The 27,587-nt window shown below is 46.0% G+C and overlaps 1 protein-coding gene across 3 annotated transcripts in view; it reads left to right on the forward strand.

Annotated features, from left to right (window-relative positions):
* Positions 1–27,587, forward strand: part of LOC311148932 (GRAM domain-containing protein 2A-like) — a 112,709-nt gene that overhangs the window by 31,221 nt on the left and 53,901 nt on the right. For all 3 annotated transcript variants that reach the window (XR_014614968.1, XM_084185966.1, XM_084185965.1), the window contains exon 2: positions 5,716–5,838. Coding sequence is in view for 2 of the 3 variants with exons in the window: in XM_084185966.1 (XP_084042092.1) it covers positions 5,720–5,838 (119 nt within the window). In the remaining variant the exon portion in view is untranslated. The remainder of the gene's footprint in view (positions 1–5,715; positions 5,839–27,587) is intronic.

Genomic DNA, 27,587 nt, shown 5'->3' on the forward strand with positions numbered 1-27,587 from the left:
TGAAGGACCTGTTTACGTCGGCTCCGGTGCTGGCGCATCCGGATCCCGCATTACCCTTTCAGGTTGAGGTGGACGCGTCTGAGGCTGGTATAGGGGCCGTTCTCTCTCAACGGTCCGGCACGCCACCTAAACTCCGCCCCTGTGCTTTTTACTCAAAAAAGCTCAGCCCGGCGGAGCGTAATTATGACGTCGGGGACAGGGAGCTGTTAGCTGTAGTTCAGGCCCTTAAGGTGTGGAGGCATTGGCTTGAGGGGGCTCAACACCCTTTCCTCATTTTGACTGACCATCGGAACCTGGAGTACATCCGGGCAGCGAGGAGACTGAACCCTCGCCAGGCTCGATGGAGTATGTTTCTCACCAGGTTCGTATTTAAAATCACGTACATCCCTGGGTGCCAGAATGGTAAGGCAGATGCGCTGTCCCGGCGGTATGACACGGAGGAGAGGTCCGTTGAGCCTACTCCCATACTACCGGAGTCTTGTCTTGTGGCACCGGTGGTGTGGGAGGTCGATGCCGAAATCGAGCGAGCGTTGTGTACCGACCCCAGCCCTCCACAGTGTCCTGAGGGTCGGAAGTACGTTCCGCTCGAGATTCGGGATCGACTCATTTACTGGGCTCACACGTCACCCTCCTCTGGACATCCGGGTATTGGCCGGACAGTGCATTGTCTTAGCACTAAATACTGGTGGCCCACGTTAGCCAGGGATGTGAGGGTTTATGTCTCCTCCTGCTCGGTGTGCGCCCAGTGTAAGGCACCCAGACACCTGCCCAGGGGTAAGTTACAACCCCTGCCCGTTCCACAACGACCATGGTCCCACCTCTCGGTGGATTTTGTGACAGACCTTCCCCTCTCTCAGGGGAATACCACCATCCTGGTCGTTGTGGACCGGTTCTCTAAGGCCTGTCGTCTTCTCCCTATGTCGGGTCTGCCTACTGCCCTACAAACCGCAGAGGCCCTATTTACCCACGTCTTCCGGCATTACGGGGTACCCGAGGATATAGTGTCTGATCGAGGCCCCCAGTTTACCTCCCGAGTTTGGAGAGCGTTCATGGAGCGTTTGGGGGTCTCGGTTAGCCTTACCTCAGGGTACCACCCGGAGAGTAACGGGCAGGTAGAACGTGTCAACCAGGATGTGGGTAGGTTTCTGAGGTCGTATTGCCAGGACCGGCCTGAGGAGTGGGCTCGATACATTCCCTGGGCCGAGATGGCCCAGAACTCTCTCCGCCACTCCTCTACCAACCTAACCCCCTTCCAATGTGTGTTAGGTTACCAGCCGGTTCTGGCACCTTGGCAGCAGAGCCAGATCGAGGCCCCTGCGGTGGATGATTGGATGAGGCGCTCGGAGGAGACGTGGAACGCTGCCCACGTCCACCTGCAGCGGGCCATCCGTCGTCACAAGGCGAGCGCCGATCTCCACCGCAGTGAGGGGCCGGTGTACGCACCCGGAGATCGAGTCTGGCTCTCTACCAGAAACCTACCCCTCCGCCTGCCCTGCCGGAAGCTGGGTCGGCGGTTTGTGGGGCCTTTTAAAGTCCTGAGAAGATTGAACGAGGTGTGTTATAGGTTACATCTACCTGTTGAATATAAGAATATTAACCCCTCGTTCCATGTGTCACTTCTCAGGCCGGTGGTAGCTGGTCCACTCCAGGAAGGTGAGATAGGAGAGACTCCTCCGCCCCCACTGGACATCGAGGGGGCTCCGGCGTACACCGTTCGGTCCATCTTGGACTCAAGGCGCCGGATGGGGGGTCTCCAGTATCTCGTGGAGTGGGAGGGGTACGGCCCGGAGGAGCGGTGCTGGGTGCCGCGGAGGGACATCCTAGACCCATCTCTCCTGTCGGAGTTCCACCGGGACCATCCCGCGCGCCCTGCTCCGCGTCCTCCTGGTCGTCCCCGAGGCCGGGGTCGGCGCACGACTGGAGCCGCGCGTCAAGGGGGGGTAATGTCACGGTTTCAGCCGAGGCTGCTCCTCCTCCTGGTTCGGGCAGGCTTCGGCGGTCGTCGTCCCCGGAGTACTAGCTGCCACCGATCTATGTTTCATGTTCGTTTGGTTTTGTCTTGATGTTGTACACCTGTGTCTAGTTAGTCCTCGTTAGTGTCCTATTTAAGTCTCGTTGTGTGTGTCTGTGTTTGTGTGTGATTGCTCTTCTGTTTTGGTGTTTGAGCTACGTACTTCCCTCCAGTGTTTGGAGAGGTTTTCGCACATGTTAGTGCGCCGTTTATTTGACGCCTGTGTGCGCCGTTATTTCGCCTCCGGGCTTATTGTGCTCATTTACTCCGTGAATATTTCACTAAAGTCTTTTGGACTGAGCTTCTGCGTCCTGCGCTTGATTCCTGCACCACACCCACCTTCAGCACCCCTTGACATTCTGTCCTATTGTAATGGGGAATAGTGAGTTCTAGTGTACTTGTATTGGATATTAAAGGGGCTAATTGAGCGCTTCAGGCTATGTTTAGCCTAATATACTAAAGTGAAGTAGGTTGGTAGCTTTAAAAGAGAACCCATTTATAAAACTGTGGACACAGCTCTCGGCGGGAAGTAAATGTACATATCAAATGAAATTGTATTGGTCTCATACACATATTTAGCAGCTGTTATTGCTGGTGTAGTGAAATGCTTGGGGGGGAAATGGTTTTATACACTGGATAGGTGCAGTGACATTTGTTGTTTTACAGGGTCAGCCACAGATATTTCTCCTCGGCGATTCCAACCAGCAACCTTTTGGTTACTGGCCCATCACTCTAACCGCTTGGCTACCTGCTGCCCTGTGTCAGCTTGTGTTGTAGATCAAGTTGGACAGATCCATTTTCACTAAAGCCAAACAATGTGTTCGTTTCCCCTAGCTGTGTTTGGAATGGACTTGTTTGGGGGGCAGGCAGCACTGAAGCGGTGAGATCACTCAAGGACACTTAAACAAGAGGCCCATTGAGGAGGTTCGGAACCATTTTGGCTCTGATTTGGAGCCAGTAGCAGCGCTACACAAAATAAATGTTGGTTGTTAGTTGTGAAACCGCTGCCCGTTGAATGTCTTTTGCACTCAGTTATTACTCATTAGAACTCCTGAAGAGCAGCCATTATATATATATATATATATATATATATATATATATATATATATATATATATCTTTTGTAGTAATGACAGCAAACCATTTGTGAATGAACAATAAACCTGTAGGCTATTCAGTTGCACCCAAAGATTTTATTAGTTTCATTTCCGTGCATGTGGATGGGTGTTGATTCCGGCGAAAGGGGGAAATTATTTTCATACCATTTGCATCCGTGTCAATGGAAGTGTTTATCCAGCCAAGTGCACTACCAACAACTGAAGAGAGACAGGAGCTTCTGTGAGTGAGCAAGATCGTATCAGGACTGGAAGGTTTGAATACGTGTTTGTCTCACAGAATGATGCCCATGTGTTTTACTACGGTGTCTGACTTAAGACTTAACGGCTCAGCCAACTGGGCTAAAAACTGGTTAAACCAACGTTGTTTCAACACAATCAATGTATTGTGATGTGGAAGCCATGTGGAAAAATACTGTACATTGGATTTGAAAAAAAAATAACTTTTTGAGGGTGGAATTTCAACCACAGGATTATGTCATGATGGTAACCAAATTTCAACATAGACAAACCTTGTACCTTTTAAATGTCAGATCTTCAACGTTATATCCACTATCTGGAGAGTTGATGTAGCTATTCATTTGGGTTCCCATCCAGGGTTTTAAGCAAGCCCCTGCTTTTATACCTCTTAATAACTAAAGATATTCCATTTTGCTATCGAACTCATTCCAAAGGGTAGGTTTAACAGAGCAAATGAAATGTAACCATACTTTAATAAGTCATATATCATCAATGATACTATTTAGGCCTACGTAACATTTAGGATGTCATCAACAGCTGTTGTTTCAATTCAACCCAGGGTTCAACTAAAAATAGACAATACATATAGGTCTAGGGTTTCAAGCTTTGGCTGATTTCAAATGTAATCTTCAACTACAATCCAGGTCATTTGGTTCTGCTATTAGATGAAGCACAGTGATAACACTTTAAGTTGTTGTATAAATACAAAATATCGGACATTGTATTCCCATTTGGACTTTGTTGTGCTTTTAAATGGTTGAAAGCACAGTGATAACACATTTTGATGACAACTACACCAAAAATCTGACCTTGTTTTTCCATTGGAATTTGGTTGTGCTTTTAGATGGTTGAAAGCATAGTGATAACACATTGGGAATTCAACAAACTTCTGGCTGACTTTTTTGAGTGGATGAATAAAAGTTGAAATCTCATTGATCAATGTCTACCAAATATTACCCACATTTCCACGTTGAAATGACGTGACGTGCCCAGTGGGAAGTGAGGCTGGATTGTTGATAAAGTCTCTGAATTAAATGTATGTTTTGAACTATCCAGAGAGTGTTTTAATATCGTATCTAGATGATTTTTTTTACCATCATCTCAATACTCGCCTGGTCCCAGTCTTTTGATCACTGCGTGACAATGACCATAGGAGTTGGCAAGACAGCACAAAATGTTCTGGGACCAGGCCATCTCTGTGCACGTCACTCTGGTCCTGGGGGAGCTAGGATGCCAGACAGCCAGTCACCAAGGGGCTGAACTTCAGAGAACATGATGCTTTGAATACAAGTGGGAAGAGAAGAGGATGTTTTGCAGATGAAAGCAGAAGATACAGTACCTGGTCTGGGGAGTTACCAGGCATTCACCAACACGGACCTCAGATCCAGGCCGTCCCACCTGACTGGCAAATTAGGCTAAAGTTTTAGAAAGGAAAGATGAAAGAGCGAGCAGCGTTGTGTAACTGGATCACATTCTCCCTTTGTCAGTTACACAACCCTGCTCTGATTCTCCCTTTGTCAGTTACACAACCCTGTTCTCTCATCGCCTCTACACTCTTAGAAAAAAAGGTGCTATCTAGAACCTAAAACAGTTCTTTGGCTGTCCCCAGAAATCTTCTTGGTTCCAGGTAGAACCCTTTTGGGTTCCATGTAAAACCCTTTCCACAGAGGGTTCTACATGAAACCCAAAAGAGTTCTAGCTGGAACCAAAAAGGGTTCTCCTATGGGGACAGCCGAAGAACCCTTTTGGAACCCTATTTTCTAAGAGTGTAACCTAGCACAGCATATATTTCTCAATGGGGAATGCGTTGCTCTAAGTCGTATATATCCTGATGAAATCTGAAGGGAACAGACGGGGCAGGCACAGACATGTTGAATGAATTTGAGTTTCATGAGTTTGTATTGAGAGCCTGTGAGGGCTGTACCAACCAAGCTTGTGGTGTATTGAATATAGGCTCAATAAACAATAATACAAAATAAATAAAAGGGGGGCCCTGGGGAAAAAAGGTTGGGAAACCCTGTTCTAGATGATATACCAACTGGTTCCTGTATCCTAGTGATCACACCTCCCCAGTCACACGTCAACCTGCATCACCATCAGCATGCCCGTGGAAGCCTTAATCGATACGGCCATGCTTAGACACAGCTGTATTGTACTGGCCTGGTTGCGCGTCCATCATTGTTTCTGAAAAGGCCAATGTGAAAATAACTCAGCTGCTAGCACAGTACGGTTTGAGAGGGCACGATGAGTAGAAAAGGGTATGGTCGTGTACTGAGTGATGAACTGAAGTGTTCATCACTTAGTTGTCTCGGTGTGTGACGGGGTGTTGTGTTCTGTTCTGTCCCCTCAGGCTGATGATGATGATGATGATGGACCAGCAGGACCAGAGTGAGGAAATCAGTGTCCTGAGCCCGCTGGAGTTGCTGGCCGAGGCCGCCAAGGAGGACGATGGGCGCTGCCAACCGCTGTTCAGGTCAGTCTTCTCCTCTTCCTTTGGCACAAATCTAGGATCAGCCAACCCCCTACCTCCTCAATGCTAATTTTTAAAGGGATAGTTTGAGATTTTGTCAATTAAGCCCCTTTTTCTACTTAACCAGAGTCAGATGAACTCATGGATACCAGAAATTAGTGTTATTGTTATTTTAGCGTGCGTTCGGGCAAATCGAAGATGCCTCCGACACTAGTCGTCACCCTCCCCGCAGACTCCAGAGTGGTAAACAGATGGATGGTGTCTCCCCATGCTGTCATGAGGGACCGTTAACAAGCCGTCTCTGATTAGAAGCTGAAGAAGCATTCTTGATGAGTCATCTCCCATATTGCTAAATGTTCAGTGACGGTCAGCATATGCAGACACTGTAAGTTATGGTGAATGTGTCTAGTCTGGTCACAGTGCACTCCTAGTGAGCAAAAGTGGTTTCAATGGTGGTCCTCTGTAGCTCAATTGGTAGAGCATGGTGCTTGTAACGCCAGGGTAGTGGGTTCGATCCCCGGGACCACCCATACGTAAAAATGTATGCGCACATGACTGTAAGTCGCTTTGGATAAAAGCGTCTGCTAAATGGCATATTATTATTATTATATTATTATTATAATGACGTCATGATCAGGTTGTGTACTGGTAGTATAAGGACGCTTTGTTAAAGTCTTTTTTAGCAACTATAAAATAACATCATTACGATGTCATTTACAAGCATTTCGCTACACCCGCAATAACATCTGCTAAATATGTGTATGTGACCAATAACATTTTATTTTATTTGATGTGCCATTGCCCACTGCCGTCGTTGCTTGCTGGGCTGACTAAGGACAGGGAGGCAAATTAGCAACCAGCATTATGATGTACAGTGATATCTCCACCTCTTTCTGCCCACATTCAACAACCCTGTCTCCTTTTCTTAAGTTGCCTACAAGTCCCCACCTGAATTCTGCTCCATCCTGCCGTGTCCTCTGCATACAGAAGGAGTTAGTAGCTTAGAATGCAACAAAGAGCTGCCAAACGCTGGCAGCTTGCCCAAACAAAGACAGTTAAATGTCTCTGTGGTCAGTTTCATTTTCCCTTCCTATTTATTTGCGTTGGCATCGAGTAGAATAGAATCACACCTTGTGATTCAACATTGATGACTAGGTGGGAAGGCTGTCTCGAGGTCTGGGACCCAACCCTTTTCCCGTAATTATAGTGTCATTTTCCTTGACTCAGGATGAAGATTAGCTAGCTTCCACATGCTAACGTGGCGGCCAATAACCCATATGACCCCATTTCTATAATCATGTATTTTCTATATTCTACCCAACTGTCATCTTATGACCCATTTACACCCTAGTCTTTTGATACAGTATTGTTGAACTTGTCTATGGGTGTCATGAATATAAAGTGCACAGAACAGACTTATGCCCTGACATAGACCATAGCTACCCTAGTCTGTCAGACCTGGACTAACTTCTCACTGTCAGCCCTGGGCTAACCTCTCACTGTCAGCCCTGGACTAACCTCTCACTGTCAGCCCTGGACTAACCTCTCACTGTCAGACCTGGACTAACCTCTCACTGTCAGCCCTGGGCTAACCTCTCACTGTCAGACCTGGGCTAACCTCTCACTGTCAGCCCTGGACTAACCTCTCACTGTCAGCCCTGGACTAACCTCTCACTGTCAGCCCTGGACTAACCTCTCACTGTCAGAGACAGACAGACAGACAGACAGACAGACAGGCAGACAGACAGACAGACAGACAGACAGGCAGACAGGCAGGCAGACAGACAGACAGACAGGCAGACAGACAGACAGACAGACAGACAGGCAGACAGGCAGGCAGACAGACAGACAGACAGACACAGTGACACAGTCTCTCTGTCCCAGCTTAGATGCACCTGTACTGACCTCGCCTTCTGGATGATAGTGGGGTGAACAGGCAGTGGCTCGGGTGGTTGATGTCCTTGATGATCTTTTTGGCCTTCCTGTGACATCGGGTGCTGCAGATGTCCTGGAGGGCAGGCAGTGTGCCCCCGGTGATGTGTTGGGCAGACCACACCACCCTCTGGAGAGCCCTGCGGTTGCGGGCGGTGCAGTTGCCGTACCAGGCGGTGATACAGCCCGACAGGATGCTCTCAATTGTGCATCTGTAAAAGTTTGTGAGGGTCTTAGGGGCCAAGCCGAATTTCTTCAGCCTCCTGAGGTTGAAGAGGCTCTGTTGTGCCTTCTTCACCACGCTGTCTGTCTGGGTGGACCATTTCAGATTGTCAGTGATGTGTATGCCAAGGAACTTGATGCTTTCCACCTTCTCCACTGTGGCGTGCACCCTCTGCTGTTTCCTGAAGTCCACGATCAGCTCCTTCGTTTTGTTGACGTTGAGGGAGAGGTTATTTTCCTGGCATCACTCCGCCAGGGCCCTCACCTCCTCCCTGTAGGCTGTCTCGTCATTGTTGGTAATCAGGCCTACTACTGTTGTGTCGTCTGCAAACTTGATGATTGAGTTGGAGGCGTGCTTGGCCACACAGTCATGTGTGAACAGGGAGTACAGGAGGGGGCGAGCACGCACCCTTGTGGGGCCCCAGTGTTGAGAATCAGCGAAGTGGAGGTATTGTTTCCTACCTTCACCACCTGGGGGCGGCCCGTCAGGAAGTCCAGGACCCAGTTGCACAGGGCGGGGTTCAGACCCAGGTCCCGAGCTTAATGATGAGCTTGGAGGGTACTATGGTGTTGAAGGCTGAGCTATAGTCAATTAACATAATTCTTACATAGGTATTCCTCTTGTCCAGATGGGATAGGGCAGTGTGCAGTGTGATGGCGATTGCATCGTCTGTGGATCTATTGGGGCAGTATGCAAATTGAAGTGGGTCTAGGGTGACAGGTAAGGTAGAGGTGATATGATCCTTGAATAGTCTCTCAAAGCACTTCATGATGACAGAGGTGAGTGCTACAGGGCGATAGTCATATAGTTACATTTTACATTTTAGTCATTTAGCAGATTTAGTTCAGTTACCTTTGCTTTCTTGGGTACAGGAACAATGGTGGACATCTTGAAGCAAGTGGGGACAGCAGACTGGGATAGGGAGAGATTGAATATGTCCGTAAACACTCCAGACAGCTGGTCTGCGCGTGCTCTGAGGACGCGGCTTGGGATGCCAAGGGTTAACACGCTTAAATGTCTTACTCACTGTAAGTACAATACAGTACAGTGCAATACAGTATAATACAATACAGTACAATACAGTGCAGTACAATACAGTACAATACAGTACAATACAGTTCAATACAGTACAGTACAATACAGTACAGTATAATACAGTACAATACAATACAGTACAATACATTACAGTACATTACAGTACAATACAATTCAATACGGTACAGTACAATAAAATACAATACAGTACAGTACAATGCAATACAGTACAATACAATACAGTGCAGTACTATACTATTCTATACTATAATATAGGATGCTATACCATACCATATGACTTTATAAATCCCTCCAGGAGAATTTTCGAAGGCATCATTGAGAGCACAATATCACAATGGCATGTATTACTGTCCTCCACATACAGTAAACGTATGATAGACCTACATTTATACACTACTGTCCTCCACATACAGTGTACATACACTATGACTATAGTGTACACTGATTGAAGAAACTGTGCTATATATAACCTAAAAGCAGTGTAGGGCTGGTTTGACCGCTTCACTCAGCAGCTAAGTTATTATATGAGTTATGAAACATCAGTTCCTTTGCCTCAGTGTTGTTTTGGTTCAGATTCAGTTCACCTCAGTGAGTTGAGTCAGTCAAATCTGTTTTGGTTCAGATTCAGTTCACCTCAGTGAGTTGAGTCAGTCAAATCCACTGCAGGCAGAATTCATAATATCAGCCAAAACCTAATGGGGTTTCCTCACAGAGAACTACCGACTTAGCATCGTAATGTCCATATGTAATATCATAGGGTTGAATTACCCACCACGGCCCGTATTCATAAAGTGTCTCAGAGTTGGAGTGCTGCTCTAGGATCTGTTTGGTCTTTTAGGGGGAGGCAGACTGCACACATCTCCTAAAATGATCAGACAGGAGCAGGTCATCTTCAAGCTGCTTGAAACAGTGCTGTGGGTGTGAGCTAAGCTAAGCTACTGCCTGGGGACTGCCTGGGTACTGCCTGGGTACTGCCTGGGAACTGCCTGGGGACTGCCTGGGGACTGCCTGGGGACTGCCTGGGGACTCCGTGACAGCAATGTCAGTTTACAGAACGGAAGACAGCACGGCTGCGACGGCAGCGGTTCCTCACAGCTGAAGATGACGTCAGTCAGGCTGACACAGACACACACACAGACACACATACTCACACACACAGACACACACATACACACACACACACGGATGCTACTTACAAACCACTCTCTCTCTCTCTCTCTCTCTCTCTCTCTCTCTCTATCTCTCTCTCCGTCTCTCTCTCTCTCTCTCTGTCTCCCTCTCTCTCTCTCTCTCTCCCTCTCTGTCTGTCTGTCTCTCTCTCTCTCTCTCTCTCTCTCTCTCTCTCTCTCTCTCTCTCTGTCTGTCTGTTTCCCTCTCCCTCTCTCTCTCTCTCTCTCCCTCTCTCTCTCTCTCTCTCTCTCTCTCTCGCTCTCTCTCTCTTTATTGGCATGGGAAACATATGTTTACATTGCCAAAGCAAGTGAAATAGATAATAAATAAAAGTGAAATAAACAATAAAAAATGAACAGTAAACATTACACTCATAAAAGTTCCAAAATAATAATGTCATATTGTTTCTATACTCTTTGTATATACTCTCTCTCTCTCTCTTTTACTCTCACAAACACAGACCAAACACAAACCACTCACACATCCCACACAATCGCACATACAGTACGTCATTTACTCCAGACACGTCATACACGTCATTTACTCCAGTCACATGTCATACACGTCATTTACTCCAGTCACACGTAATACACATCATTTACTCCAGTCACATGTCATACACGTAATTTACTCCAGTCACATGTCATACACGTCATTTACTCCAGTCACGTCATACACGTCATTTACTCCAGTCACATGTCATACACGTCATTTACTCCAGTCACACGTTATACACATCATTTACTCCAGTCACACATCATACACGTAATTTACTCCAGTCACATGTCATACACGTCATTTACTCCAGTCACGTCATACACGTCATTTACTCCAGTCACATGTCATACACGTTTTGCCCTCAGAATGGCCTCAATTCGACTCTACAATGTGTCGAAAGTGTTCCACAGGGATGCTGGCCCATGTTGACTCCAATGCTTCCCACAGTTGTGTCAAGTTGGCTGGATGTCCTTTGGGTGGTGGACCATTCTTGATACACACAGAAAACTGTTGAACGTGAAAAACCCAGCAGCGTTGCAGTTCTTGACACAAACAGGTGCGCCTGGCACCTACTACCATACCCCGTTCAAAGGCACTTAAATCTTTTGTCTTGCCCATTCACCCTCTGAATGGCACACATACACAATCCATGTCTCAATTGACATCAATAAGGGATCATAGCTTTCACCTGGAAAGAGCAGGTGTTCTTAATGTTTTAGATCGCACGTCAAATCGCAATCGCAATATTTGGAGAAAGAAAATCACAATTCGATTTTTTGCCTGTATGATGCAGCCCTAACGCACACACACACACACACACACACACACACACACACACACACACACACACACACACACACACACACACACACACACACCACACACACACACACACACACAGTGCCATCTCTGTCTCAGTGGGAATGCTGTACTGTGCCACAGGGCTAGAGTACAGCAGCCTCTGTTTGTCTTTGGGCTGACCTGATGCCGCTGCCAGCAGAAATGTCTCCCCTTCTCCTCCTCTGCTGTCTGTCTGCTCCTGACTCATAGAAGCCTGCAGGTTGCAGGACTGCAGGACAAACACAGTTTGACTGTCTCTCTGTCAGCCCACCCTGGTCACTTCAGTTCGCTAACGCCACTAGAGGTCCACAGTAGTACTGCAGCTTGTATCCTAGCTAAGTTGTGCAGAGCCGTGGTCTGGAGACAGGGGTTCAATCTCCCTTTCCTCCTGTCACTCTTCTCACTGTATCCCCTTCTATATACAGTACCAGTCTATTAAACCGTAAATAAAATACTAAAGGTTGAGTGGAAGAATTAACAATACAAATCCCCCCCCCAGGTAGTCTCGTTGTCTCGCAATACCCAACTTCCACGTCTCGTTGTCGCTCGGTTATTTTCAGAACGATCGTGAGAAGGCCTAGAAATGGAGGTCACCTCCTGATGCTACCAACCAGGGCCGGCTCCAGGTAAACGTGTCATAAAGCAGTCGCTTAGGGCCTCCAGCCGCTAGGGGGTATGGATGTAGTATGGATCAGCTGAGATGTATTGGCAGGAACTAATGGGGATCCATGGGGTTTATTATGGATCCCCATTAGTTCCTGAGATGTACTTCCTGGGGTCCAAACACATTAAGGCACTTACATTACACATAAAACAAAAGATAAACAGTACATCATAAAACATTATTACACCACTACATATCTACAATACAATACCACCATACAACAATATTACAATGTACGTGTGTGTAGATTGCGTGTGCGTATGCGTGTGTCTCTACCTTTGTGTGTGTCTCTTCACAGTTCCCGCTGTTCCATAAGGTGTATTGTTACCTGTTTTTTAAAATCTGATTCTACTGCTTGCATCAGTTACTTGATGTGGAATTGAGTTCTATGTAGTCATGGCTCTATGTAGTACTGTGCACCTCCCATAGTCTGCTCTGGACTTGGGGACTGTGAAGAGACCTCTGGTGACATGTCTTGTGGAGTATGCATGGGTGTCCGAGCTGTGTGCTAGAAGTTTAAAAAGACAGCTCGGTACATTCAGCTTGTCAACACTTCTTACAAAAACATGGATGGAGGTCATTACCACTAAATAAATTATTAGGAAAAGTTTAGTTGTGCCACATAATTTTTTATCCCATCAAGGTGGTTGGGAACCACTGGTCTAGACAGTTATCTAAACTTGCAGTAATAATGGCCAAATACCCACAGGGCACGTGCCCAGGGGCCCTGACCTCCAAGGGGCCGTGACCTCCAAGGGGTCCTGACCTCCAAGGGGCCCCCATTGATTTTGTTAGTCACTCTTACTCAGATATCATTAACATGGCATAAGTCATGGTAAGATGTGTAGAACTGTAGAAAACTTGCTTTAAAACTGCAAAAATGTCTCTGCTCCCATTGCAAAATGAGTAGAATTGATCTCCACTGTAAAAAGCATCTAGACATTGTCTCCCATTTCTTTTAGACTAGCAGTTGGTTTTCAATAGTGGAGATTAGGATAAACCTTGCTGTCTGTCTCTCTGGCATTTGCAACATTGATTCAATATTGAAATTCCATCTCCAGCTGTCCCATTGTAATGAACGTGTCGGGGTCGGGGGTCAGGACGAGACAGACAGGCAGGCAGCTTTTCTCAGCCAGTTGAAATCATGAATCAGCATCATTTTTATAAACAAAGAAATGGCAATAGAAAACAGGTCAAATGAAATGAAATGCAGCTAGTTTGCAGTCTTTTCAGTTTCAGTTTGAAGTGATTGTGTTAGCTGTGTTGTTGGCTAGCTCCTCTGAACAACAGTGTCCTGACGAGAGAGCACATTCTCTATGCCAGGTGAAATCGCGCATTATTAACTCATTCTTATGTATGTATCCAAATAAATGTCATTAGAAAACAGCTTAAACAAATGCAAATGCAGCTATTTTTACAAAAAAATTTTTTTTATCTGATTCTACTGCTAGCATGAGTTACTTGATGTGGAATTAAGTTCCATGTAGTCATGGCTCTATGTAGTACTGTGTGCCTCCCATAGTCTGTTCTGGACTTAGCTTTAAAATGGCAACAAACAAAAAAATCCCACCTTATGGCAAAATGAGTAGAATTGCATGAAATGTGGAATGAAATTGCTACGATTTATTTCCGCCCCATGGCAATATAGGTAGAACTGCAGTAAACTTGCTTTAAAACTTGAATTTTTCTCTCCGCCGTCAAGAGGGGGGCCACTAAAACCAAATCTCGCTAAGGGTCCCAACAGGAAAATGATCATATGAAATATGAAAAAGAACATGCATGTTATTCCTGTTTTAACTGGTCTAACTTAAGGCCCCTCTGTTGCGTGTTGTTAATTTGTGATGGAACTCCCAACTGAAAGTACACACACAACAATACACTGTTGTTTACTGGAGAAGAGTTGTTAATTGCAGGAATTACAGGAGGGACAGTGTGAGTCTATGTAGGGCATAGTGAGTGAATGGTTTCTCAGGACTGAGGGCTATAGAACCTTAGTGAATAGGCAGCAGAGCAGCTCTAGATTGGGTCTGGCTGTGTGTCAGAGGGCTGTGTGTGTGTGTGTGTGTGTCCGTGTGTGTGTGTGTTGTGTGTGTGTGTGTGTGTTGTGTGTCCGTGTGTGTGTGTGTTGTGTGTGTGTTTCGTGTGTGTGTGTGTGCGTTGTGTGTGTCCGTGTGTGTGTGTTGTGTGTGTGTGTGTGTGTGTGTGTGTGTGTGTTGTGTGTGTACCAACAAGCCACTGTCTCCTGTGAGGCCACCCAAAAACTCCTGAGGACAACAAATGCTGCATTCACCACTGTGTACAAACTGACGCCGCTTACTCATTCACACTCAGGCTGAGGCCTCCACACACACACAACACACACACATTCATAGACAAGACAGAGAGGCACACAACGTGTTCCTCTTCCCATCTCTCACAAACACAGACATGCCACAAACATAGAAAAGAGGAGAAACACAAATTCACGAATTCAACACTCATACTGAACACTCATAGTGAACACTCATACTGAACACACACACTGAACAGGCATACTGAACACTCACACTGAACACTCATACTGAACACTCACACTGAACACTCACACTGAACATGCATACTGAACACGCCTACTGAACACTCAAACTGAACACTCACACTGAACACTCACACTGAACACGCATACTGAACACACACACTGAACACTCACGATGAACACTCACACTGAACACCTACACTGAACACGCATACTGAACACGCACACTGAACACTCACACTGAACACTCACACTGAACACTCATACTGAACACGCATACTGAACACTCACACTGAACACACACTGAACACTCACACTGAACACTCATACTGAACATGCATACTGAACACTCAAACTGAACACTCACCCTGAACACGCTTCCTGCCATCCAGGACCTCTATACCAGGCGGTGTCAGAGGAAGGCCCTCAAAAATTGTCAAAGACTCCAGCCACCCTAGTCATAGACTGTTCTCTCTGCTACCGCACGGCAAGCGGTACCGGAGTGCCAAGTCTAGGTCCAAAAGACTTCTCAACAGCTTCTACCCCCAAGCCATAAGACTCCTGAACAGCTAATCATGGCTACCCGGACTATTTGCACTGCCCCCCCACCCCATCTTTCTACGCTGCTGCTACTCTGTTAATTATTTATGCATAGTCACTTTAACTCTACCCACATGTACATATTACTTCAACTACGTCAACTAGCCGGTGCCCCCGCACATTGACTCTGCACCGGTACCCCCCTGTATATATAGCCTCCCTACTGTTATTTTATTTTACTTCTGCTCTTTTTTCTCAACACTTTTTTGTTGTTGTTTTATTTTACTTTTTAATTAAAAATAAATGCACTGTTGGTTAAGGGCTGTAAGTAAGCATTTCACTGTAATGTCTGCACCTGTTGTATTCGGCGCATGTGGCCAATAAAATTAGAATAGATTTGATTTGATTTAACACTCACACTGAGAACTCACACTGAACACTCACACTGAGAACTCACACTGAACACTCACACTGAACACTCACACTGAACACTCATGCTGAACACTCACGCTGAACACTCACACTGAACACTCACGCTGAACACTCACACTGAACACTCACACTGAACACGCATACTGAACACACATACTGAACACTCACACTGAACACTTGCACTGAACACACACTGAACACTCACACTGAACACTCACACTGAACACGCATACTGAACACGCATACTGAACACTCACACTGAACACTCATACTGAACACGCATACTGAACACTCACACTGAACACTCATACTGAACACTCATACTGAACATGCATACTGAACACGCATACTGAACACTCAAACTGAACACTCACACTGAACACTCACACTGAACACTCATACTGAACACTCACACTGAACACTCACACTGAACACTCATACTGACAACTCACACTGAACACTCATGCTGAACACTCACGCTGAACACCCACGCTGAACACTCATACTGGACACTCACACTGACCACGCACACTGAACACTCACGCTGAACACTCACGCTGAACACTCAAACTGAACACTCATACTGAACACTCACACTGAACATGCATACTGAACATGCATACTGAACACTCACACTGAACACTCACACTGAACATTCACACTGAACATGCATACTGAACACGCATACTGAACACGCATACTGAACACTCACACTGAACACTCATACTGAACACTCACACTGAACACTCACACTGAACACTCATACTGAACACTCACACTGAACACTCACACTGAACATTTAATCCTGGACGCTGATTGGTTAAAACCACATTCCAGCCGGTGTCTAGTCCACAAGTTACCACCGGCTAAAGCTATGACGTTTAAATGCCCATTTACTCTGTTCCATCTCACTGCACAATCCACTGTCTCATCAGCCCAGCCAGGTGATTTATAAACTTCATCTCCACTGTAAAAAGCATCTAGACATTGTCTCCCATTTCTTTTAGACTAGCAGTTGGTTTTCAATAGTGGAGATTAGTATAAACCTTGCTGTCTGTCTCTCTGGCATTTGCAACATTGATTCAATATTGAAATTCCATCTCCAGCTGTCCCATAGTAATGAACGTGTCGGGGTCGGGGGTCAGGACGAGACAGACAGGCAGGCAGCTTTTCTCAGCCAGTTGAAATCATGAATCAGCATCATTTTTATAAACAAAGAAATGGCAATAGAAAACAGGTCAAATGAAATGAAATGCAGCTAGTTTGCAGTCTTTCCAGCTTCAGTTTGAAGTGATGTGTTAGCTGTGTTGTTGGCTAGCTCCTCTGAACAACAGTGTCCTGATGAGAGAGCACATTCTCTATGCCAGGTGAAATCACGCATTATTAACTCATTGTTATGTATGTATCCAAATAAATGTCACTAGAAAACAGCTTAAACAAATGCCTACTTTGCTCTCATTCTGGCTGCACTGTTTGACGTGAACGTAAGTTAGCCGTAGTTGGCTAGCTAGCAAACAAGGGATAAGAACGTTGCCAGCCAGTATGGCAATAGAACCTTTAGAACGAACGACTTAACAGTATTTTCTCCCTGTTCTATTGTCAGGTATCATAGCAACACTACCTACTGCTACTTTACTACCTGTTCTATTGTCAGGTATCATAGCAACACTACCTACTGCTACTTTACTACCTGTTCTATTGTCAGGTATCATGACAACACTACCTACTGCTACTTTACTACCTGTTCTATTGTCAGGTATCATAACAACACTACCTACTGCTACTTTACTACCTGTTCTATTGTCAGGTATCATGACAACACTACCTACTGCTACTTTACTACCTGTTCTATTGTCAGGTATCATAACAACACTACCTACTGCTACTTTACTACCTGTTCTATTGTCAGGTATCATAACAACACTACCTACTGCTACTTTACCACCTGTTCTATTGTCAGGTATCATAACAACACTACCTACTTCTACTTTACTACCTGGTCTCTTTTAGCACTACATTAGAATATAAACAATGGTGTGTGCGTATGAATAGGTGTCTGTGTGTTTATTTGTGTATGTGTTTGTGCACGTCTGCTTTGTGCGTGTGTGAGAGAGAGAGAGAGAGAGAGAGAGAGAGAGAGAGAGAGAGAGAGAGGAGAGAGAGAGAGAGAGAGAGAGAGAGAGAGAGAGAGAGAGAGAGAGAGAGAGAGAGAGAGAGAGAGAGAGAGAGAGAGAGAGAGAGAGAGAGAGAGAGAGAGAGAGAGAGAGAGAGAGAGAGAGAGAGAGAGAGAGAGAGAGAGAGAGAGAGAGAGAGAGAGAGAGAGAGAGAGAGAGAGAGAGAGAGAGAGAGAGAGAGAGAGAGAGAACTTCTCTGTGTGTGTATATATACACTGAGTATACAAACATTAGGAGCTCTTTCCATGACACAAACTGACCAGGTGAAAGCTATGATCCCTTATTGATTTCAATTGAGACATGGATTGTGTATGTGTGCCATTCAGAGGGTGAATGGGCAAGACAAAAGATTTAAGTGCCTTTGAACGGGGTATGGTGGTAGGTGCCAGGCGCACCTGTTTGTGTCAAGAACTGCAACGCTGCTGGGTTTTTCACGTTCAACAGTTTCCTGTGTGTATCAAGAATGGTCCACCACCCAAAGGACATCCAGCCAACTTGACACAACTGTGGGAAGCATTGGAGTCAACATGGGCCAGCATCCCTGTGGAAAGCTTTCGACACCTTGTAGTCCATGCCCCGACGAATTGAGGCCGTTCTGAGGGCAAAACGGGGGGTGCAACTCAATATTAGGAAGGTGTTCCTAATGTTTTGTACACTCAGTGTGTAGATATTATATAGTGTGTCTCACAGACGGAATACATTACAGATGACTGTGGCGAATGGGAGCTGTTTAATACTCTTGATGTAACATGTCCTTGATTCAGTTCAGATCAGCCTTCTCTTTTCCCAGAAGGCAGGGAGTGGAGGGAGGTCTGGCAATCTTGGCACGGCCCGCAGTGGTGTCATCATACCAACCTTGGCACGGCCCGCAGTGGTGTCATCATACCAACCTTGGCACGGCCCACAGTGATGTCATCATACCTATCTAGCCTTGTGATCCTAGGTTGGCAAAGGAAGGTCAGGTTCTCCGTTAGCACTAAACGGTGGTTAGCCTCAGGAGACCAGGTAATATAGAGGCTTTTGGTTAGCCTCAGGAGACCAGGTAATATAGAGGCTTTTGGTTTGCCTCAGGAGCCCATCGAATATAGAGGCTTTTGGTTTGCCTCAGGAGACCAGCGAATATAGAGGCTTTTGGTCACTCTCCATAATAACGTTAATGAATAAATGCTTATGAAAGTTTAAATGCTTATGATTATTATCATGTACTCAGAAATGTAATTCCTCTGCTGGAGTTGTAAAACACAAAAGGGGACATATTTGCATATGTTATGGTCGTGTGAAGGCTGGCTGAATTCTGGCAAAGAGTACGTATGTTCTTTTATCTCAGCATGTCTACAGATTCTCCGTTCTTCCTGTTTTTGTTTGCTCTGAAATGTTGATACTGGAGACTGTTATCAGGAGAAACATCAGTTTTGTCACCAAAGCCCCATATACTACCCACCATTGTGACCTTTACACTCTCGTTGGCTGGCCATCACTACATATTCGTCGCCAAACCAACTGGCTCCAGGTCATCTATAAATCACTTCTAGGCAAATCCCGCCTTATCTTAGCTCATTGGTCACCATAGCAACACCCACCCGTAGTATGCGCTCCAGCAGGTATATCTCACTGGTCATCCCCAAAGCCAACACCTCCTTTGGCCGCCATTCCTTCCAGTTCTCTGCTGCCAATGACTGGAACGAACTGCAAACATCTCTGAAGCTGGAGACTCTTATCTCCCTCACTAACTTTAAGCATCAGTTGTCAGAGCAGCTTACCGATCACTGCACCTGTACCAGTGGCGGCTCCTGAACAAATTCTCAGGAGGGGCAATTTTTCTGATGATTTAGGTGACCTACACACATTTTAAAAAAGATATGTCCAGCAACAACATGAAGACAGGGGCAGCATATAAGTCAATACCAGAAGCATTTATTGACTGATCTGGGGAGATGGATTCCAGTTTCTGTGACAGATTATAAATAATCTCTGATGCCTTTGTTATATTAGCTTTTGGTTGAATGTACTGTCGTAGTAAATATATAATGTTATAGCTTGGTCTGACTAAAATCTTGTGCATGACCCATTTTGTGTTGGGCCTTTGTATTCAATACAATGGACAAAAGAGTCCTATCTTGTCAGCCTTGTCAGCAGGTGGCTAAGGACAACACCCACGCCATAGGTCTCTCAGTTCTTCCAACTCACGAGTTCTTGCTCTGAGGACACACACACACACACCCACACACACACACACACACACACACATCATCACTGATAAACACACACACACACACACACACACACACACACATCATCACTGATAACACACACACACACACACACACATCATCACTGTTAAACACACACACACACACACACACACAAAAATCCCCTTCTCTTAGGCTGAACATCTGAAGACAGAGAACCCGACTCAGAGCCAATGCAACAGTGATACTAACCTGGAGGGGACCTCGCCCAACTCATCAGGACCAATCAGAAGATCAGAACTACTAGATTCAACCTACTTCATTTTATTGTATAAAATGTCAGCACACAATGTTTCGGGGCTCTCTCTTCAGATATCTCCCTACGAGATTGACGAACGGGTCCGTGCACGCGATTCCAGATATCTTTACCTCTGAATAAACTGCCTTATATTATACCATTATCCACCCTGTCCAAAGTCTCTACTTGGTCTCAGTTCTCCAGTAAACTTGTGATTATCAACAGTACACAACGGTAACAAACAATTGGGGGAACTCACGGGGCAGATAGTAAGGTCGCAATGACACAGAAAGCAGTTCAATGTCGGGGTACAGAGTCGCTCTCTTACCAGGATCGCGGTCCGCTCTGACCAGGGTGAAGCCGGCCGGCTCCACTTCTCTGTCCGGGACTCTGTCATCCAGCCAAGTCTCCCAGCTGTATTGGGATTCCGCTGCCAGCAGCGTTTTCATTATTTAGTCCGTTCGTAGCGGGTATGTACACGATCAACAAGATCAGTCCAAAACCAACCACTGGAAATGCATGGTTGGCAGAATGTTTGTAAACTAAGTCTACAAATTAAAAACATAAAATAACGCCACACTGCAGGTTGCAACAGAGACGCTGCTAGCCACTATTGTCTTAGTTACGTTCATGGTTACGTCACGTATGACGAAAGCGCGTAAGTGCAAGCCCACAGACACCCATAGAGAATGTATTGAAAGCTTTGAAATTTGAAAAAAATAGATTTTACATGACAGGCTATGAGAGACTTCTGGGCGATTTTCAACTTGACTGAAATCGCCCCAAAAACGGGCGGGGCCATTTGAAGCACGACTTTAGCCTGATTTGACATTTAGTGGCTGGCAGATCAGACGTGAACACTGATAACTACTGTTGCCGTGATATTATTGATTAGAAAAAAAATCCCTTCCTTTTCCCGTTTGGCAGTGCGTCGCCCATATCGCCCTATTGAACAGGCCGTCCCTGACCTGTACACAGCCCAACTGTAATTAGCCCACCCAACTACCTCATCCCCATATTGTTATTTATTTTGCTCATTTGCACCCCAGTATCTCTATTTGCACATCTTCTTCTGCACATCTATCACTCCAGTGTTAATACTAAATTGTAATTATTTTGCACTATGGCCTATTTATTGCCTTACCTCCATAACTTACTACATTTGCCCACACTGTTTATAGATTTTCTATCGTGTTACTGACTGTACGTTTTGTTTACCCCATATGTAACTCTGTGCTGTTGTTGTTTTTATCGCACTGCTTTGCTTTATCTTGGCCAGGTCGCAGTTGTAAATGAGAACTTGTTCTCAACTGGCTTACCTGGTTAAATAAAGGTGAAATAAATAAAAGTAGCATTTATAGCGGCTAAGAAATGCATTGCCATTAATTGGAAGGTTGGTTATCCTCCCACTATGTCACAATGGATGTCAGAAATGTCAAGTTATGGATCACTAGATTTGATTTATTACCAGATTAAGGGTATACTGTGCAAATTTCATAAGGTCTGGATCCCTTATAGGGAATACTGTATGACAAAAGGGGTCTGTATTGAAAACATTAGATTTATTTTGTCGAGCAGTCACAAATAGATTATTTTGTTTTCGTGGCACACAAGACACCTGTGTGATTTGTGCCTGTCTCAGTGGAGTAATCCATTGAGGAGGCCGAGAATATGGGGATCATGGCTCAGATTCACAAGGCATGTCTCTCTCCAGAATGGCGCTCGCCATTTCGTGGGTATTCATTATTTCATAACTTCATTGTTTGCTGTGTCTATCAATTCCCCATTACAAATATCACCAGTAGTAGCCTACATGTACTGTTAATTCCCCATAATTTCTAATCTGCAATGTTTATTTGGTTACGGTAATTTGTGTTAATTTTCTGTCATTTACCGTTCTCATAGTCGGAGTGGACATGTGTTTTGCAGAACTCACAACCTATGCTAAACTTGTGAGAAACAAGTTTTTGTTTATTTCATTCCATTTACATGTATTAATTGTCTTTTGTTTGAAACTCTCCTGTCAATGTTGAGTAAGGACGCGCACCTGATTACACCTATAGAAGTAGGACTGGTCTACACCTGGCCTTGAGAGGCCTGTTGTCTTTAGTTGGTTTGGTCAGGGCGTGAGGAGCTATGTTAGGATTTCTATGTTTAGGATCTAGATGTGGTGTTTCTATGTTTGGCCGGGTGTGATTCCCAATCAGAGACAGCTGTCGCTCGTTGTCTCTGATTGGGGATCGTACTTAAGTAGCCTGTTTGCCTACCTTAGTTGTGGGATCTTGTTCCGTGTTAGGCTTGTATGTGTATAGCCTGAGGACTTCACTTTACGTTGTTTCTTGTTTTGTTTATGTTTATTGAGTTAAATAAACATGTACGCTTTTCACGCTTGTCGTGTCCTGCCGGCTGTTGGTGGTTATTGCTGTCAAACAAAGAGTCCGCTTAGGCTGCACCTTGATTAGAAGCTTTTATTCATATCACAAGTTTACAGCATAAGTTACAGACCCGCGGTGTCTGGAGAAGCACCGTCCCAAAATAATCTGAATGCTTCTGCCCCCTCTTTGTCTAGCTCATACTTATAAACAATGGCAAAAAATGGGTTGCTCTTTCGTCCAATCACCTATCCCCCCTGGGGCGTCACCCTACAACTGCTACATTTGAACTAAGATAAACATCTTTCCTTTGTCCCTCTAGAATAGTCATAATCTTCATACACGACATATCCCCCCTTCGAGACTAACTAAAAGTCTCGAAAACAAACAGAATAGGATTATGACAAGTAACAATTTATCTTATTGAGTATCTTTAACATTAAACCAAAAAAAACATTTTTCTCTAGAGTGTAAATACCTTTCTATGAAATATGAACAAATGTTTATGAAGTGTGAATACATTATTATTGTCACGATCGTCTAAGGAAGCGGACCAAGGCGCAGCGTGTGCAAAATACATCTCTTTATTATGGAAGAGAGAAAAACACGAAACCGAACACTATCCAAAACTTACAAAACAACAAACGACCGTGAAGCTAAATAACGTAAGTGCACAGACAAGCAACAAACGTTCAACTTAGACAATTACCCACAAACACATGATGCCCATGGCTGCCTTAAATATGGCTCCCAATTAGAGACAATAAACCACAGCTGTCTCCAATTGAGAACCAATCCAGGCAGCCATCAACATACAAACACCTAGACAAGACATTACCCCATAAACCTACAAACCCCTAGACAAACCCAAAACACATACTTCACCATGTCACACCCTGACCTAACTAAAATATTAGTGAAAACAAAGATAACTAAGGCCAGGGTGTGACATAACCCCCCCCTTAAGGTGCGAACTCCGGGCGCACCTGCATAAAGTCTAGGGGAGGGTCTGGGTGGGCGTCTGTCCACGGTGGCGGCTCTGGCACTGGTCGTGGTCCCCACCCCACCATAGTCACTACCCGCTTTCGTAGCCTCCTCCAAATGACCACCCTCCAACTTAACCCCACTGGATTAAGGGGCAGCACCGGACTAAGAGGCAGCACCGGACTAAGGGGCAGCACCGGACTAAGGGGCAGCACCGGACTAAGGGGCAGCACCAGGATAAGGGGCAGCACCAGGATAAGGGGCAGCACCGGGATAAGGGGCAGCACCGGGATAAGGGGCAGCACCGGGCTAAGGGGCAGCACCGGACTAAGGGGCAGCACCGGACTGAATGGCGGATCCTGGCTGGCTGGCTCTGGCGGATCCTGGCTGGCTGGCGGATCCTGGCTGGACGGCTCTGGCGGATCCCGGCTGGACGGCTCTGGCGGATCCTGGCTGGACGGCTCTGGCGGATCCTGGCTGGACGGCTCTGGCGGATCCTGGCTGGACGGCTCATGGCTGGCTGACGGATCTGGCTGTTCATGGCTGGCTGACGGATCTGGCTGCTCATGGCTGGCGGAAGGCTCTGGCTGATCCTGTCTGGCGGAAGGCTCTGGCCGATCCTGTCTGGCGGAAGGCTCTGGCTGATCCTGTCTGGCGGAAGGCTCTAGCGGCTCCTGTCTGGCGGAAGGCTTTAGCGTCTCCGGTCTGGCGGACGGCTCTGAAGGCTCATGGCAGACGGGCGGCTTAGCAGGCTCAGTACAGACGGGCAGTTCATGCAGCGCTTGGCAGACGGACAGTTCAGACGGCGTTGGGCAGACGGGCAGTTCAGGCGCCGTTAGGCAGACGGCAGACTCTGGCCGACCGAGACGCACTATAGGCCTGGTGCGTGGTGCCGGAACTGGAGGTACCGGGCTGAGGACACGCATCTCAGGGCTAGTGCGGGGAGAAGGAACAGGGCATGCTGGACCCTGGGGACGCACGTAAGGCCTAGTACGTGGTGCCGGAACTGGTGGTCCCGGGCTGAGGACACGCATCTCAGGGCTAGTGCGGGGAGAAGGAACAGGGCATGCTGGACCCTGGGGACGCACATAAGGCCTAGTGCGTGGTGCCGGAACTGGTGGTCCCGGGCTGAGGACACGCATCTCAGGGCTAGTGCGGGGAGCAGCAACAGGCCGGACCGGGCTGGCGACGCGCACCGTAGGTTTGGTGCGAGTGGCAGGAACAGGCCGGGTCGGGCTGGCGACGCGCACCGTAGACTTGGTGCGGGTAGCAGGAACAGGCCGGGTCGGGCTGGCGACGTACACCGTAGGCTTAGTACGTGGAGCAGGAACCGGCCGGGCTGGACTGGCGACGCACACCGTGGGTCTGGTACGTGGAGCAGGAACAGGTCGGGCCGGGCTGGCCACGTACACCGTAGGCTTAGTACGTGGAGCAGGAACCGGCCGGGCTGGACTGGCGACGCACACCGTGGGCTTGATGCGTGGAGTAGGAACAGGCCGGTCCGTACTGGGAACACACACCACTGGCCTTAACCGGGGATCAGGAACGGGCCGGACCGGACTGGTAACACACCTCAGTCTCTTACGCCGTGCCACAACAACTTCCCTCCCTCTACTCGCCAATGGCTCCCGTAATCCGGTAGCCTTCTCTCCACGTCTCTCTGTGGCAGCCTCCTGCTGCCCATCCGCCCAAGCCATGTGCCCCCCCCAAAAAACTTTTTGGGGTTGCCTCTCGTCCTTCCGACGATGACCCTGCTGACGCCGTTGCTCCTCTCTCGCCAGGGCCTTGATCTTCCCCCAAGGTCCCTTGCCCCCGAGCATGTCCTCCCAGGACCACGATTTGCCCACCTGGGCCATCACCAGCCTCTCGATCTCCTTACCAGGCGCCTCCTCCCAGTCTCTTTGCTCCTGGACACGCTGCTTGGTCCTTTTGTGGTGGGTAATTCTGTCCACGATCGTCTAAGGAAGCGGACCAAGGCGCAGCGTGTGCAAAATACATCTCTTTATTATGGAAGAGAGAAAAACACGAAACCGAACACTATCCAAAACTTACAAAACAACAAACGACCGTGAAGCTAAATAACGTAAGTGCACAGACAAGCAACAAACGTTCAACTTAGACAATTACCCACAAACACATGATGCCCATGGCTGCCTTAAATATGGCTCCCAATTAGAGACAATAAACCACAGCTGTCTCCAATTGAGAACCAATCCAGGCAGCCATCAACATACAAACACCTAGACAAGACATTACCCCATAAACCTACAAACCCCTAGACAAACCCAAAACACATACTTCACCATGTCACACCCTGACCTAACTAAAATATTAGTGAAAACAAAGATAACTAAGGCCAGGGTGTGACAATTATGAAATATGAACAAATCTTTATGAAGTGTGAATACATTATTATGAAATATGAACAAATCTTTATGGAGTGTGAGAGCGAAAAACTGTCCGGCAGCCATCTTTCCAGATATCCATCCATCAATCAAGACAGTAAAATTCTCTCACGGTTCCTCTGCCCCAGGCAACCACCTAGATACTCCAGATAAACTCATAAATCCCTATCAATGCATTTGAAACTATGATGCAATTAAATACACATGTAAGCCCCTGATACTATCCAAAAAAAATGTCCACTCTAAGGCTGGTCAACCCATCGGATCCTACAGTGGACCTCTCCCTGCCTAGACTCCCTGTCCCTAAGCATCAACGAAATAAACAAAAACATCTAAGATCCCCACATGTATTCAATAACATCAAATATAATTCTACAAAAATTAATACCTAAGAATATGACACAAATTATGTATTACACATGCAAATATGTCTATATTTCATTGCAGACTCTGGAATGTAGTCCACTACACTTCATCTCCCCGTAGTCTCGACTTCCAATGGATTGTTGATGATGGAATCGGAACCTTTCCACACCCTCCTTGTTTCATCTCCTCCAGTCATTGTCCTTTCATATTGTCCCTTCATATTGTCCTTGTTTGAGTATTTCAATCTCCACATATTCCCCCAAATGCTTCTGGAAGAAAAGAAAAGACCAAACAGTATCTTTTGCAAAACAACACTTTCAAATTAAACATCAATATCAACTAAGAATATAAAAATTATATATAAATGATGTATGAATCACTATAAATGATAGAATAATGAAATAGGATAATACGATTCATTCATACACTTCCCCCCTTTGATTCATACAATCATACTAAAATCACCCTAATATTGAATTTTTTTTTTGAAAAATGATCAAATAATCAAAAAGGATATTTATCCATTAATACTCCATCCAGACCCCCTTGTCCATCTTCATCCAGATCAGGAACAGTCAACAACGGCATCTGAGTGTTGTCTACAGGCATCACAACTCCCACCCATCTTAATATCATAGCTTTCGCAAAGGTTAGTAACAAAGTACAAAAGAAAAACATCACACACAACGCTATCAGAGCTGCAACTAAAATCTGAACCATCACTGCCCCTACTGGGCCTAACTGATCTTGCAACCAAGACTTCGCTGACCATCCAGCTCCTTCAGATCTACCAAACGCATCCCTTATATTCTTCAACGCATCTATAACACTCGTGATATTATCGGAACTATCTGGGATCAACGTATAACAATCATCCCCCGTCAGATTCATAGCCAAACATAAGCCACCTTGTTTTGCTAAAATATAGTCAAGAGCCATGTCATGTTTCAACAGCGTCAGTCTGTGACTTCTTTGAGTATTTGACAGAAGGTTAAACCCTCTTATTGTTTCATTCGCAAACCCCTGCAAAGTATATGTAATATTATCAATATGATCTGCTAAAAATGTTACACCATACCATGGAAAAAGTCTGA

The sequence above is a fragment of the Coregonus lavaretus genome (assembly GCF_964263955.1).
Source record: "Coregonus lavaretus genome assembly, chromosome: 21".
Classification (NCBI taxonomy): Eukaryota; Metazoa; Chordata; class Actinopteri; order Salmoniformes; family Salmonidae; genus Coregonus; species Coregonus lavaretus.